The following is a 16,886-nucleotide window of genomic DNA, read 5'->3' on the forward strand; positions in this document are numbered from 1 at the left end:
TTTTCTTGAAATTCTCCCTGCCCAGTAGGGGGCAGTATGCACGAAGACACCAAAAACACAAGAAGAATGTGAAAGTTATCTGTTTCTCACCCACACCTATCATATCACTTATAAAGTTATTGATTTAACCATTGGAGTCTTATACTTTTATGCTAATGTGATTTTTTTTTAAGCTTCACAATTTTGGCACCCAGTCACTTGCATTGTATGGACCAAAAGAGCTGAGAAATTCTTTTAAAAATCTTAATTTGTGTTCAGCAGATGAAAGAAAATTATACACATCTGGGATGGCATGAGGGTGAGTAAACGATGAGAGAATTTACATTTTTGGGTGAACTATATATTTAAAGGGATAGCTTACACACCATTGTGTTTTTCCACATCTGCATTATGTACTTTCTTCCATGGAAAACAAAGGGAGAAAATATGTTAGCCTCAGTCACCATTCACTCTTTTTTTCCATCAAATAAAAGTGAATGGTGACTGAGGATGTCATTCTGCCAAGATCTAATTTTGTGTTTCACAAAAGTCAGTCAGTCATATAGGTTTAAAACATCATGATGAGGATGGGGTGAACTATCCCTTTAATTAAAGTAATACACTTGCCCAAGTTGCCCCATTGGCTTTTATGATAAGTGCAATAAAATATACATGCAATATTCCTTGGACTTTACGAAGTGAGAGGTGAGACTAAATTACTTTCTATGGTAATATTCTGATTACCCTGAATAATTACAAGCGTTACCTTCTTTGGCCTTGTAAGATTGTGGAAGATTGAGGTATCTAGTTGTTTAGTGCCATCAAGTGTTGAGGTAAAGCAGCCCCATTCATTAACAGCAAAACAACAGAAAGGTGTTGGCATATTTATTTCAAAGTTAATTATCTGACAGTCAGTTTAGCAGCATAAGGAAAATCTTGAGGTATATTTCATACTCAATTGCAGGTAATCCACAATATACATTCACTCACATATAAATTCAGGATACAAAACACATACACACAAGCGTACAGATACATCCTGCTACAGTGAACTGCAAACACTTCCAGCATCCTGTGCATAAATTCAGCGGCAAATTACATGGCAGTCAGTCTGTGCTTCTGAAAGAGTTTAAGGCAGTCCCTCAGTGAAGAAGCTTTGGCTGTTTTGGAGAAAAGAAGAGCAGATGGTCAGGATAAGCATCTAAATGTAGAAAAGCACAGAGAGCTGAGACACAACCTTGATGATTCATCTTAACAGACTATCAATCTGTGACTTCCAATACTTGACATTCTCTCTAACACTGTATTTTTATCCTTGACGAGTTTAAAAGGAAAGATTGCCAAGTTTCTTTGACAACTTCACTGAATTTCTTTTCCCTATCAAGAGGAGTGTGTATGTTTACCAGGAGCTACCTGAGATTTCTGACCGCTACACATTGGTAGTATTAGGCCAAATTGGGCCACAATTCAGCCTAAACCTCACAATAACATTTATAGGAATAGCTCACCCAAAAATTCTGTGATTTAATTAATTGCTTCTCATGTCATTCCAAACCTGTATGGTTTTCTTTCTTTCATGAAACAAAAAAGGAAAAGTTTAGCAGAATGTTTTTTGGAATGACATGAGCATGAGTAAATGATGACAGTATTTTCAATTTTGGATGAACTACCCTTTAAACCTAATGCTACAACCATTAAAACAAATGAAGCTTTAGTCTTAAAAAAAAGAAAGAAAATAAAGATAAATATGGCATGTGAAGAAAAGTACCTTCTGTGCACCCAGTTTCTTTTGCAGAATTTGGGTTGATCCTGGTCTACCATCCCCACCCCAGGACACCCGACTGGAGTGGGTTTGGGAGAAAGAGGAGAGGATGTTTGGTTTTGGGACACATGAAATGTTTTTGGGAGGAGAGGCACCACTGGTCTTACGTTTCCTGCCAAGGCCTTTGAGTTCATACCCAACAGCCCTTTGATTCAGCCCTGAGGATCCTCCCTTATCTGACTCTGGGGAAGGAGAGGGGGAGATATGGGTTGACTTATGGATGTGACTTTGCTTGATCAGCCCCTTTGTTTCAGTGGCATTTACCGATTGCCGGGGTTTGCTGCCAGGTGTGAGCGCACCATTGAATGGTCCATGTGGAGAGCAAATTGTAGCTCTGGCTAAGGAGGTCTGGTAGTCCCCGTGGTGAGGGGTGTATGAGATCTTGCCCTGTCCAGGCGAGTCCTCAACCTCTTGGGGAGATTTCCGCCGCTTTCTGGCCACAGGACTCTCCTGAAGCTCCCTGAATCTGGTCTGCAAGGCCTGTTTGCTGGGCCGGCCCATTGGGTTACAGGGCTGGCCAGGACCTGAGGCTGACTGGGGTTTTGTTGGCAACTCTGTTTGTCCTGAGGTGCTAATCCTGAGAGAAGAGGCACTGCAAGCAGGTACTGCGCGGCGCATGGCATCATGGGAATTGTAGGATTTTGTAATGAATGACGGTTGATCAGAACATAGCTCTGACACCTGAGGGATTTTCCTGTAGATGAACACTTGTACTTAAAACAAACAAATTTTGGACAATTCACAGGCAAAAGAACAGGTTAAAGTATTTATAGCAACCAATAGCTTGGAATGTAACCCACTCTAACTCTGAAGCAAGTTGTATTAAGTTTAAAGGAAAAGTACACCTAAAATAGAAAAATCTGTCAACATTTACTCACTCGCTTGTCTTTTGAAACCCACCTGACTTTCTTCCTTCTGTAAAAAGGCACATTTATAATTTACAGCAGAATGTCCAAGCTGCTCTTTTCCATACAATGAAAACAAATGGCGAGTATGGCTGGCAGGCAAGAATTTCAGCGAATAACAACTTTCATGCTGTTCCTCACAAACAGCTGTCATATTTCCTTGAAATATAGCCCACACGTCATACCGACTACTTTTAAGATGTTTTTTTTTTGTCCTTTTTGGAACATGACAACCCCCTGGTCCCTGTGTACTCGCATTGTATTAAAGAAAGCAGCATTAACATTCTTTAGTTTCCTATTAAAATAAAGTCAGACGGGTTTGGAACAACATGAGGATTAGTAAATAATTACAGAATTTGTATTTTTAATCACTTTAACATCAGCCTGATGTCGTAAAGCATCTTACTTCCACAAATAAGTGCTAAGGTGCTGCTCCATCATTACAGTGAATGCTGACCGCAGGTGGAGCAGCCGTCGGTCAAACACTAACACACTGTGTCCCAGTACACGTGCCCCAAAGGTGCAAAGCTGGGAAGAACATGGAAGAGAGGACAAACATGGATTAATTTGATCAGAAAGCAAAATTATGGGATGAAGAACATCCAAGTAAGTAAAACAGATTAAACTGATTATACAAACAAAATATAAAATTCATGATGAAATTTATTTTACAGGGGGAAAAACCCACACGTAATAAACCAAAAGGTTTACAAGAGCATAAGAATTCTTCAGATTTAATCGAATGAAACATCCAGTGATGTTTTGTAACTTCTGTTTTGAACACCTATCATCCTGTATATCCAGGACAGATTAAGTACATGATGTCTGCAGAGTTACAGTCTGGTGTAAATTATACAACCATCCAATATGGACTTAATTTCGGGATTTTTAAACTTTCCACAAGAAACGTTTAAGATGTTTATATGAAGGAAACCAATTTGAATATGTACTCACCCCCAGGGGTTTAGGGTGCCAGGTGCTAGCAGGTAGATGAGCAAATTCCTCATGGTTCTCCCCATCACTCTCCTCACTGGAGAGACTAGCTGAAACAGACTCCACCTGGGCTCCAAAAAGCACCTCTTCAGAGTGCATCTTCTGCTTCTCTATATCTATATTACTGTCTAATGGACTCATGGACCTGTAAACACACATACAGATAAAAGTCCGGTCTAATACGATGATGCACTATCCATATATAATGTCACTGTTTTAAGAGGTGATTCTCCGATCAACTCTGGAACTAATGTTCAAATATCAGTCACATTTTTCCAATAGTAATCTGCATCTGCTCTTCCTTGATAAATTCACATTTCCTGAAGGATCATTCAACAGCCCTAATCCAATAACCCTTAAAGGAATATTCCAGTTGCAATACACGTTAAAGCTTTATCGACCGCATTTGTGGCATAATATTGATTACCATAAGAAATTATTCAACTCCTTTTAAAAAGAGCAAAAATCGAGGTTACAGTGATGCACTTACAATGGACGTGAATGGAGTATTTAAAAGCAGAAATATGAAGCTTATTATTTAATAAAAGCACTAACATTAATTCTGCTGTTTTTACAGTTGTTTTAGGGTTTTCGTTTTTATAGTGTTTCATAGTCATTGCAACAAAGTTGTAAAATTGGGTACAACTTTACACAGAAATGGTTTGTAAGTAATTTTATCACACTAAAAACATGTTAACATGTACATTGCTTACATCGTGTGGATATACATTTAAAATAGTGAGTATTTTAATGTTTACAGATTGGCCCCATTCACTTCCATTGTAAGCGCCTCACTGTAATCCAGATAAAAAAAATTAAAAAAAATGTGTTTATAGAAAATGAGGGACGAGTCAATATTAGTTTGTAGTAAACAACATTATGCCACAAATACTGTCAATTGATCTTAATTTATACTAAACCTGGATTATTCTTTTAAGACTAGTCCTGAATTAAAATTAAAAATAAACATTTGTATGAAGCATTCAGCCAAGCTCCAGATCTTCTGCTCTCAATTGTCATTGGCTACCCTAGTTCAACATAACATTTAACAGAAAAAATACAAAGTAGATTAAGTGTTGCCATCCAATTTCCAGGATAATCATGCCTTCATTTTGCTTGCCGATTTTGGCAGGTACACTGGATCACAGAAAGTAAGAAGTACAAAATAAATAAAAGCTCTACCTGAGAATAGAGTTAGTTGTTTGGTGTGCGTAGTGCAGAGGCCCAATCTGAGACCCAAAGGGCTCAGGGTGGGCAAGGTCTCCTTCGGGAACCTCTCTGGGCAGAGGGGGGCGCTCTCGAGACTTTGAGCTCATCTTCAGCTCCATTACAAGCTGGTCAAAGGCTTTACTCCTCCCTACCACCTGCCGACGCTGATGGATGGAATGAATCTGCGGCAAAGGAGAGAACACAGGGACATCGGTTTGAATCAATGGAGGTTAAAGTTAATGGTGTACCGGAACTTATTTTTGTACATTGATACAATACTTACATTACACGTAAGCAGTCTGGTGCACACTTTCTTTCTTTCAGAATCCATCACCCCACAGTGCTTGTCCAAGTCACATTCTTTCTCTGAAATAAATACAGACACAGTTATTAGGGACTACTGTAAATAGCAAATACATAAATTTCGCCCCAATGATGTAAAAGTAAGGAATAATGCACAGTGATACAAGACACAAGAAACTAGGGAATTGGTTGCCTGAGACAATGGTCAATTTAACAGGTAAGTGGTCATTAAACAAAAATAACTAAACAACATTTTGCAATTGGCCAATCAGAATCAAGTATTCCAGAGAGCTGCGTATAAACTGAGATACTAAAAAAACGAATTGATACAAGAACCAGTTAAATCTAAACTATTTTGGGTTGAGTCAGGGACTTACGAAGGACTTTCTTGTAAATTCTGCTGTAAGTTCTTGGTCCATGCGGGGGAGTGTGGGAGTCCAAACTCTTCTGGAGTGGTTTCTCAGCTGGTGAGGGTGCTTTTGGTGGGCTTGGCCCCTGATGCCAGGGCAGGTTTCTGCGACTGGGAGTGGAAAAATGTGGAGGTGATGGAGGGGTTCCATGGAAAACTTTATCCACCTGCTGAAGACTGGAACATAAACTTGTTGTGTGTAATTGGAGTGAACAGTGGATGTGTAACAGAAGTCCATCCTGATCTACAGATGCCCCCCCAAGAATTACACTGTGGTTAGTGAATCTATATTCAGCTATAATCTATATAATTCAGCTAATCAATCTAAATGCATTACATTTTAGGACCTAAATAATTCTAAGATTAACTAAAGTCTCACTCTTTATTACCTTGGTGCTTCATTAAGTGGTTTGGAGCATCCCTGGTGGGGAGAGTGGGGTGGTGGGACTTTTGGGGGTCCAGGATCCTGGCTCCTGCTGTCTTGACCCCCACATAGGCTGCCGTGCTGCGAGGGGGGTCTCCCCTGTTGGGGCCGGTCAGAAGAGCAGTTGGACGGAGTGCTGCATAGTTTGCTCAAGGGCCCATGTCGCCGCTCACAGTGCTTCTCAAAAGCCTGTGGTTTTACTACCTGCCCACAGTGGCTGCACACCACCAGAAAGAAGTCATCATGTGCTGGGCAGTGGCCATATATACACATGTCTGTGAGGAAAAGAAAGTGGCTTTTAATTTTTTTAGATGCTAGACCTTTTTTGAATTGCAAGATGCCATTTGTCAACCCTTCAGGATAATACAACTGGTATTTGGAAGGTAGATGGTTTGAGCCCCTCAAGAAACAGTTATAAGTTATCACCATTGTGCCTCTGAGTATGGTGCCAGAGGATTTGTCCATGTACATTTACATTTATACATTTGGCCGGTGCTTTTAGCCAAAGTGACATATGAGAAATGAATTTTCTCAGTTCATGCATTCCTTCAGAATCAAACCTTGACTTTAGCATTGTTGGCATCAGTTGAGCTACAGGAACACTGCCTAATCAGATCATTCAAATGGCTGTAAAAGAGCGTAACTGGGGTACCTGACGATAACAGACCAAACCAAACCAAATGTTCTTTGCCACTTTCTTCTCACCCTCTTTCCTGAGAGTTATGGTTTCCATCCTTTTCTTCACATTTTTGCTGCACTCTTCAAGAGAGGACCCTAAAGTTACAGTGAAAAAGGAAATGAAAGAGCAAAGTCAATGCAAGTACTTTCAAGATTAATGTTTATCTTTGGACATATTTATAAATCAGAATTCAAAGCAATAGTGCCAATGTGCAAATTTTGCCCAATTCTTCATGATGCATTCTGCATTCATTTAAAGCACAGCATCTGTGGCATAAAGTTGACTACCACAAAAATTTTATTTGACTCTTCCCTCCTTTTCTTTAAACAAAATTTCTAAATCGAGGTTACAATTTTTAGAGGGTTTAAAAGGCAGAAATTTTTATCAAAGAATGTATAAAAGCACAGTTTTTCTGTTCAAACTTGTGTAATATTTGAAATGGTAAGTTGTTTAAATTGTCATTTTTACAGATGTTTTAGGGTTTACAGTATTATATGTAGTCATGGTAACAAAGTTGTAAAATTGGCTATAACTTAACACAAGGCTAGTAAACAGTTCTATCACACTAAAATCATGTTAACATGCATATTGTTTGTCTTATGGCAATCATTTTAAACAGTATTTCAACGTTTAATGGTAACAAAGTAAAGGTACTTTTTTCCATCAAAATTTTACTTGAGAAAGAGTAAAAAGTACCCACTATTAAACCTACTGTTAAAAGTCAATTTTCACCCAAAAAAGTAAATGTAGTGCTTTACTAGCCACCTCTGATTATGAAGTGGTAATGTAATTTGTTTTATCAGGAATAATATTAAAGGAATAGTTCACCCAAAAATGAAAATTCTCTCATCATTTACTCACCCTTATGCCACCCCAGGTGTGTATGACTTTCTTCATAGATACAAACTCATGAAAGTTGAAAAAGATGAGAAAGTCATAGCAGGTGTTTCACATGTATATTTTCAGTTTATTTGTTTTTTGGATTTAAAGCTTTTTTTTAAGTGTTAAAGCATAAGCATAAAAGCATAGTTATTTTAATAAAGACAATTTTACCAAAACATTTGGACAAATTAGCTCCACAAAAGGTGACTTTAGCTGAAAAGTAAGTAGTTTGCATCTCTGTTTCTTTCATCTGCTGAACTAAAATGAAGATTTTTAGAAGAATTTCTCACCTTTTTTGGTCCATACAATGCAAGTGAATGGGTGCCAACATTTTGAAGCTCCAAAAATCACATAATCAGCATTAAAGTAATCCATAAGACTCCAGTGGCTAAATCAATATCTTCAGAAGTGATATGATAGGTGTGGGTGAGAATCAGATCACCTTCACATTCTTCTTCTTGTGTTTTTGGTGATTCACATTCTTCATGCAAATCGCCCCCTACTGCACAGGAAGAAGAACACTGGAGTCTTAAGGATTACTTTTATGATGACTTAATGTGCTATTTGGAGCCCATTCACTTGCATTGTATGGACCAACAGAGCTGAAATATTATTCTAAAGATCTTCATTTGTGTTCTGCAGAATAAAGAAAGTCACACATCTGGGATGGCAAGAGGGTGAGTAAATGATTAGAGAATTTTCATTTTTGGGTGAACTATCCCTTTAAATTGCTGTCAACTTGTGTTGTAATGGGTCAAGAGCCGTTTGATATGAAATGGCACAGGCATTATTCCTGGCTAATGCAAAAGGGAATCAGTCCACTATTTCGTAACACTGTCACTTAAGGACAATTATGAGATATCCACACCCCAACCAGCTGACCCGCGGAACAATATTAAATCAGGAATGTGTATACGGGTTTAATGTTTTATTTATCTTGATAGTTTACCGGTTCGAGATTAATCTCCAGCTTTACTTCCCGTCACGCGATGGCTACTCTGTCAGATCAACATAAGCCCGAACAAGGAACCGCATCCCCTTGGCTTTAAACCCCTTACAACATCAAATCGACATGACATACATAACAAATACTTCCCATCCGTCATATTACGAAGAGAATGGCCATTTTAGGAAGGGGGTATCTATTGGCAAAGTGGAGCGCTAGGACCTAGGAGTATAGATTTTCCAAAAGCAGTGTGGTTTGTGTTGAAATCTTTACGGCGTTAGGACCCGGTGGCTCTTTTGTTTGGGTCCTGGCGCTTGGCGTTGAGAGGTTTGCTCTTATGAAACAAATCAATTTCCTGTTATCGCGCAACGCGATTACAGAAAAACGGTCAAAATCTCGACGTTGTTTTACTCACCCTCCGGGTTGAATACGCCCGCTCTGTCGAGCAATGCTGTCCAGCTTTGCCCTACAAAATCAAGGATCGAAATCCGCCGATCTAGGGCAGCCATTACGGATTTAGCGCGTGCACGATCTGCCACCATCACGACGGGAGCACATTACTACGTCACGTTGCGCGCTCACTTCGGATTATACGTTCGAGCTCGGGCACGTGTCCGTAAACTTGAAACATTAGAAATTGCCATTGAGGAAATACAGATGTTGCATCATCAGTCTGTAACTAAAGTAAACAATCCGAAAAATAAATATTGGTTAATAATAATATTATAATTTATGTCGTTAAAATAAAGACACACAAAAACCAACAACAGATTAAACTGAGTAAATGTCAAGTCCCAAATGCCTGCACAACTAAGGTTGATATACTGCAGTATTCTTTAAACAAAGAAGAGTCAACCTTTTGTCTAGGAGAGGAAACAAAGAAAGTTTAAAAAAAAAAAAAAAAAAAAAAAGTACGAATATAGGGACCCTTTCCTTTAGGTGTAAATTAGGCATTTTACTTCAGGCCACCTGTCTAGGGGCCCACATGTGTGGGGCCATCTTCTCTCCATGCAGAGGATGTACAATAACAACAATACAATAAGATATTCTTAATCATTTTATTAAAAAGGCTCTAGTCTTTGTTAAACACACACACACACAAATCAGCAATTATTATTATTTTTTTTAACCAACAGTCATGCTTGCCTGGTTTAACATGTAAACATTTTTGCAGTGTAAGTTATAAGGCACACAGTTGGAAAAAAAAATGACATTTAATCACTCTAAATGTGAAAACAGAACAGCATGAGCATATACAGTGCAACTTCAATTTCCATAAACAAAGAACATCACAACGATTACAAAACCAGTATATATCCAAATCACAATATCATTTAGTAAATAGGAGCCAACTAAACGGTTTCACATTTTGTTTCTGTGACAGGCTCAAATGATATCAGAAAATTAACAGTGACAGTAAAGAGATGAAATGTTACATTTTAATAACAGCTGTGAAAACATTTCACAAGGAACAATTTTGTACACACGTTTGTGCTAAGGTGCCCTTGTACCTTCAAAATGTAACAATGCTTTTTCACTAAATATACAGCTTTGCTATAGGTGTGTAATATGCTCATTTAAATTTGACCTTATTTGAATGGTATGGAGATATACTAGAAAAAACCTTTGGCGGATTTGTGACACAGGTCACATCAGGTAGACACCTAAAATCAATTGGCTGGGGTCTTATGTAGCACCACCTTAATACTGTAGCAACACCTGCTCGATGAATGTGTATGGGACCTGCTGTTTAATTAAGGCTGTCCGGCACCCTCTGGCTGAATGGCCAACTTGTGGAATGGTGTCTCCTTGTAAATGAACCAGCAGTTTCCTGCCCACAGGATAAGGTTGAGGAATCCAAAGATCTATAATAAGTTGGACAAAACAACATGAACAAGAAGTGACAAGATTGAATAAATAAGTGGTTGGCACAAAATATATACACATATATACTATATATTTACTTAACATCACTTGCATTGTTAACCACACCTGATTTGTTTTAAATTAATTTGATTTTGTTTTCTGAGACTGTACTACTATATTTAGCAAGTCAGTTCACTCTGCAGCCATCTTTGGAATGCTCCCGAGCTATGTAAACAAGTGGCATGCCAGTGCAGCTCCTATCTACTTGAATGGCAAAGACTGAAATCTCCAAAACTGTTGGTCAAGATTATGTTCAAAGAACATATTTCAAATCAGCAGTAAAATCGGAATACACCAGTATCATAAAAATGCAAAAAAAATTACATTTCCCCCAGCTTGTGTAGCTAATGCGCATGCTCGTTCCTGAGCTGATTAACAGGCAATGTCTGTATGTTAGGGATGGGTGATACCACTGATTTTCTTTTCGATCCAATACCAAGTACTTTTTGGTAAGTATCGCAGATATCGATACCAACGCTGATACCTTTAATAAATTACATTTTAACTAATTCTTTGGATAAAATTAGAAACTTAAATTATTACTTAAATTTTTTATATATTTTGGGCCCAAGAAAATTATTTGGCTGCTTTGTTTACCTTTTAAAAATGAGTAAGTATAATCAACATATAAACCCATAAAATTAACCGTAGATATTAGGGATGCACCGCAAGTTCGGCCACCAAAAATGTACGAAAATAAATTTTTTGTTTTGTCTGAAAGAGAAAAAATTACATAAAAATTTGTTTAGCCCTGCAAAACTTTGTTCTTCACTTGAGGCTACATCTGTCGTTTACAGATTGAGGTGGTTTTAGTTCAATTACTGCTGTTTTGCACTGTTGTTTTGCACAATAATTTTATATTAAAGTGGAAATACGTTTACATAAACAGAATAGAGGCCCTCAGCTGTTCTGTGTTCTGCCTGTTGTTTTCATTAAAATGACTGTGTAGCATATTTAAACTTTTTGTATTTGTAAGATGCTAGCCTAGAGCTGCTAAGTTCATTACTTGACTGCTGTTTTGCATATCATTATAGTTTTCTAGAATGTTACATTATTTGGATAATTGGTATAAAAGAAATCTGTTAAATTTGAATGTTAAAGAACTGAATAAAGAATAATATATTTAATAATGTTTTAATATATTTTCTGTCCAACTTTGGTGCGTTGCTTTCAATAAAAGTGTGATCATTTTATTGGTTTGTAGTTTTTCAATTCAGATTAATTAAATTCATGAAATTTATTAAAAAGTATAATATTAATACAATTATAAAAAAAAACTATTTTACAATTTTCGGTTTTCGGCCAAATGCAACCTGAATATTCAGTTTCGGCCCAGAATTTTCATTTTGGTGCATCACTAGTAGATATTATTATATGGCTTCTATTACTAAAACCAAGTTACAATAGGGATACAACAGTAATGCTGCAGTAAAACCATGGTTAATTGTATCAAAACCTTGGTTACTGTCAAAAAATATTAAATATTAATATTAAAAAAACATGGTTACTACAATATTACTACTTAAATCCATGGGTAGTTTTCATAAGGGTATCATATATGAACGAGGATTAAAGATCATTATCAATGTTTTAACACCTCTGAATTTAAATAAGCCTGTAAAATTGGTCACACAGGCCCATTATAATACAACATGCCTAGGTTTGTCATTACTTGGTGTAAATACCTTTCTGTCATTACCTCATGAAAGCATTGCTCTCTCTTTGAACGAGCGCTATGACTGAAAAGGGTGAGCGCTGTCTGCTGGTGTATTTTAGCATTCCTGTGCATCAAGATGAGAGGAAGAAAAAATTGTTCCGGTGCCATGCAACAATTCGCTCGTATAATAATTTTTTTCCCACTTTGAAGCTTATGAGATGCATTAATATTCTAAATTATAAGATCCGTAGTTTAAAAAAATATTCTAAATAATAAGATAAGATAAATTCTGAATCGATATTTTTATGTGAGGATCGATATTCTTGATACCACATCACAATCGGAAGTATCGATACTTTAATAATCGCTCTTTTACCCGTAAGGCGGGACTTGACCAGTCACACCAAATAGTCTCTGCTGGCGTAACGCCATCATGACAGGGAAATTGTAATATTGGATAAAACTACACAGATATGGTTTGTAAGCATTATTATCACACTAAAATCATGTTAAAACATATGTTTACATTCTTTGATTGGGGTTTCAAAAGTACATTCTCTTCCATTGAAAATGCCTTATTATAACCACAGTTTTTGCCTCTTTTTTTTTTTTATATAGTTGGAAAAGGTTTTTGATAATCAGCTCAGAACATTCCTTTAACTCCACTTAAATGCAAGCATACAGTACATTAAATATTTACAAAGATCTAAATAAATCCATCCATTCAGACATCAATGTATGATATCATACGTTTATCTTGCATCATGTTACAATTCTCTTACCACTGAGGAATTGAGGCGGCCCATTAGAGGGAGGTGCCCAGCAGCACACTTGTTGGTTTGTGATAATTTACAAACTTCAGTTATGGACACAAGCGTATTTGGACTGGTTGCCCATTTCACATCAGTGAGGCCTCTTCCCCAGGCAGATGAAGACACCAGCCAAAGAAATGTAAATATCCCAGATAACAGCAGATCCTATGGAAAAGTTACATGGAAACCTTTATAAATACTTTTTTGAAAACCAAAATCTTTGTTTTTAAGGTATATTTTTAGGTGTAAAACCTTAAAAAACTAGTCCTGGTATTTGCAGTCCCTGGAACTCCTCAATTTCTTATAGCTTACTTATTTTTCAGTGTAGTGTCAATTATTCACTGAACTCTTTTTTTTTTTTAAGTGAAAGATCAGTTTTTCCACTTGCAAAAGGAACATTCAAATGCCTTTACTATAGCCGCTAGCCTATTTGGGCTAACAGTTGCAGCTGTTGTCAGAAAAACATTCCTCTGTTTCTTCATTTACACACCAGTGTGAAAGAAACTGTTCACACCCCCACACAGCAGTTTGCAACAGCACACAATAGAAGCTCAAAACAGTTAATACTCCAAATTAGTTCTGAAATCTAGCACAACACCAAGCAGGAAAATATTAAAAAGGCCAGGGATTTTAAAAACGAATTTGTCAGACATGCAGAGGCTGGCTTTCATTTCCCTTACAAATGTGATAACATCTGAATGGGCCATTTATATGAAAAGGATCACATGTGCAACTGAAAGACATAGTGAAGGTACAAATGCACAGAGAATTCTTAAAAGTGCTTCTGTGTGGACTTGAACCTATACACACTCACAGCAATGGGGCCACGAGGAGACTCCCGATAGAGGCGTTGATAACCAAGGTACAACACAAGAGTAGCAGTGCAGTAGAGGAACGCCAGAACTCCAATAGCAACATAAAACTCGGCTGAAGAGGAATAATCCCCAGTCAGTTGTCTGGTGTCGACCGATGTGTCATTGCCCTTGCAGGTTGGGACTTTGTAACTCTGGGTATTAAGCCTGTTTAACATAAAGAATCATACTAATAAAGCACTGACATATTAAAATGCTAAAATACTTGAAAATACTTTGAATTTGTAAAATGTGTGCAATGGCCCTTTTATTGTGAAATGTTACTCAATTCGTTATATTGTATATAGCATGACGTAAACACATTCAGTGGTGTTCACCTAAAAGGGTAGCCAAAGGATACAGATATTTCCTGGCTACTTCTGCCTTGGCATTGGATGTTGAAACTTGATGAACCAGAATAACCTGCGGTTGTTGCAAAAGCAAATATGGCAAATATCTGTGGCCATGAAAGAGAAAATAGAAGACAGAAGACAGTGGTTACTGAACAGAAAGAGGTGGAATGAATATAGTATATAAATGACCAAAGGAAGTAACTGTAAATAATTGTACAACAGTGAAAAATGTGTGGCACAATGTCAACCACGGTTCACTTCCCAACAAAGACTATGCCATCTTAAGGCACTTCATCATCAAAAGTGTCACACACACATCCTCACTCTCTTGTAATGACATTTTGCTCCTTTATAATGGCATTCTTAAAAAAAAAAAAAAAAAGTAGTTTTTATACACCTCAAATACTGTGAGAAGGTCATGTCTGAGGCTTTTCTTCTTAAAATAAAGATCACAACAGAGGCCACAGGTTCAAACACATATGTATTAATCAGATCAATGAATTAGGAAAGGGTGGGAAATGCCCTCTGCATAACATCACGCATGGCAAGTCACACTGAACATACCTCAGAATGGAATTAACATAAACAGGGCAGAGATAGTTTATAGATACTTTAGCTTGTCACTTAGTCACTTCATACAAGTGTTGCATCAAATAGTAGCCTAAAAAGAGGATGTGTACAGCCGTATAGATCTAAAAAAATGTATTTAAAGCTTAAAGTTTTTTTAAGAACGGCATTCTCTCGATGTAGTCATGGAAAGAATGCTCTGATTATTGGATATTGAGTTTTGCAGTCAAATGCATCTTGTAACCCTGTTTTTAAAGCACTTTCATCCTCTTTAAAAAGTAAAAGAGGCAAGGGTACCGTGATGATGTACCTTCATTGAAGGGCACAAATCAAACATATGTTCGTTGAAAAGCACTCACCCATTCCAGTACACGTATAAATCCCAGTGGTTCTTTTAAAAGGCCGAGATCTAGCTCGAACGTGCTCATCATGATCTGCAAATAAAGCATCAGCCAAGGCCAATCATTCAACCGTTACAACTTACAGGAAAAAGAATGCAATAATCAGACAGACAGCCGGAAGTATATTGAAACGCGACACGTTCTGTGGTAACAGTTTAAATCCGGGTACGAGTGTTATTTAAAAAGTAACTTTCTCTCTACAATTTCATCGCATCTAAACAATATTCTCAAGTTGCCAAATGCGAATAAAAGTCTTTACAGCGGAGAACGGATATTATTGAGCAGAAAATAATAGTACAATATTCTCAATTGCAATTACCTTGTCTAGTCGCCAGAGAAATGTCAAAAACTAGTCAAAGTTCTTTTCCTTGTGATTTTTTCTGCTTTAGACTTGGTTTTGGCCATGTGATTCATGACGTGGTACCCTTATCCTGACAGACTGGGGGGGGTTGAGACCCTCGCGCTGGGAAATGTCTCGCGAGAGTTGCATGCGGCAAACACACACTGGTGTTTATTTATTTTCAATGCCCCATTGAAATCCTACACCTACCCCTAAACCCAACTCTAATGTTAACGCTACCCCCAAAACTAAACTTTACCCTATCCTTAGGGTAGCAAAACAAACTCTCGCGAGACTTTACCAGCACAATGTTTTTGTTTTTTTTTTCGCTTGTAGTTTAGATGGTATATTGCAATATTTTGATACATTTCTATTCCTATCATCTTGGCGCTAAAATACATTAAATGTAACTGCCAGAAACCACTGCTGCATGCTGTATTATGGATTAAATAAACTTCTACACAAAGTTATCTCTATCTATCTATCTATCTATCTATCTATCTATCTATCTATCTATCTATCTATCTATCTATCTATCTATCTATCTATCTATCTATCTATCTATCTATCTATCTATCTATCTAATATTTTAATGCAAAAAATATCTAAATGTGTCTTATAAGTCATCGAATATTCTCAGTATTTATGCACTATAACCACAAGAGGACGCCATCATCACGATGTAGGTCTATTTCTCCTTTGACTTTAAAATTACTTTATCATATTGCGAGAGTGAAACACACTCAGAGAGACACTGAAGCCATTATATTGTCTATGATGATTCACACATAGGACTATTTCTTTATTTAGATATTTAGACATAATTTAGTTTCTTACATTTAATCAGCATACACATAAACATCCAGAGTAACAAGAAGTAGCAAAGTTGCGAAAGTAACAAGATGTTGAAAGAAAAGCACCTGATGGTGAAAAAATTGTCTGTAATTGGGTGTTTCTTATCAGATCCATTTAGGGTAAAACAGGTTTGTGTTTTCACCCTGGCTTTGAAAAGTTGCCTTGCTTTCAGTGGATAGTAGCTGCCCAGACATTATAAAGTCTTTGCTGAGGAATTCAGGTCACAATGACTTGTTTGACAGGTTTTTCCAGCCATAAAGAATTTTCATCAAAGCACTTCAAAAATATGATCACAGGCACATTGGGTTCACATTTAGAATGAATGACTATAGAAAATCTTTCATATAGAAAGACTTCCATACTTTGCATATTTTAAAATGCTACAGTATCTGCTGATATAATAAATACGATGAGCATCAATGGAAAGCATGTGGCTCTCAGCCAACGGTGCAGATCTAGAATAAGCATGACCATGAGAGTCACAATAGACCCTTTTTCTGTATCACATGGTTTGTGGTCATGGGATGTCCAATTTGCCAAGGTCTACCATTAAATCATAAAACCTATTATAAA

General features: G+C 37.2%; 2 protein-coding genes across 5 annotated transcripts; both read right to left on the minus strand.

Moving 5' to 3' along the window:
- Positions 1–856: 856 nt before the first annotated feature.
- Positions 857–9,101, minus strand: LOC127630844 (ataxin-7-like protein 2). 4 transcript variants are annotated; one of them, XM_052108661.1, is made up of 10 exons: positions 8,967–9,101; positions 6,750–6,818; positions 6,010–6,319; positions 5,589–5,731; positions 5,192–5,274; positions 4,882–5,090; positions 3,661–3,844; positions 3,113–3,234; positions 1,748–2,495; positions 857–1,139 (listed from the first exon to the last, which is right to left on the minus strand). In XM_052108661.1, exons 1-10 carry the CDS (start codon positions 9,091–9,093, stop codon positions 1,122–1,124), a joined length of 2,013 nt encoding a protein of 670 aa, XP_051964621.1. In that variant the 5' UTR covers positions 9,094–9,101; the 3' UTR covers positions 857–1,121. The 4 variants fall into 4 exon arrangements, with proteins under 4 accessions (XP_051964621.1, XP_051964620.1, XP_051964622.1 ...); XM_052108660.1 differs by having other exon boundaries at positions 5,589–5,797; XM_052108664.1 differs by lacking the exon at positions 857–1,139 and having other exon boundaries at positions 1,812–1,983; positions 2,066–2,495; positions 5,589–5,797.
- A 501-nt stretch (positions 9,102–9,602) lies between these two features.
- On the minus strand, positions 9,603–15,547 carry LOC127630892 (synaptophysin-like protein 2). Its single transcript, XM_052108741.1, is given in 7 exon segments — positions 9,603–10,339; positions 10,342–10,416; positions 12,917–13,111; positions 13,761–13,965; positions 14,136–14,254; positions 15,077–15,151; positions 15,438–15,547. Coding segments are annotated over 6 exon segments (753 nt in total). The 5' UTR covers positions 15,149–15,151; positions 15,438–15,547; the 3' UTR covers positions 9,603–10,252.
- Positions 15,548–16,886: the final 1,339 nt, after the last annotated feature.

This window comes from Xyrauchen texanus, chromosome 37 (assembly GCF_025860055.1).
Source record: "Xyrauchen texanus isolate HMW12.3.18 chromosome 37, RBS_HiC_50CHRs, whole genome shotgun sequence".
In the NCBI taxonomy this organism is placed as follows: Eukaryota; Metazoa; Chordata; class Actinopteri; order Cypriniformes; family Catostomidae; genus Xyrauchen; species Xyrauchen texanus.

Excerpts from the sequence above, each read along its gene's own strand:
- LOC127630844 (XM_052108660.1), bottom strand. The coding sequence starts at position 9,093 with ATGGTGGCAGATCGTGCACGCGCTAAATCCGTAATGGCTGCCCTAGAT. Across the intron at positions 6,819-8,966 it reads GGGCGTATTCAACCCGGAGG|GGTCCTCTCTTGAAGAGTGC; the intron begins GTGAGTAAAACA and ends CTGTAACTTTAG. Across the intron at positions 2,496-3,112 it reads CTTAGCACTTATTTGTGGAA|GAAAATCCCTCAGGTGTCAG; the intron begins GTAAGATGCTTT and ends GTTCATCTACAG.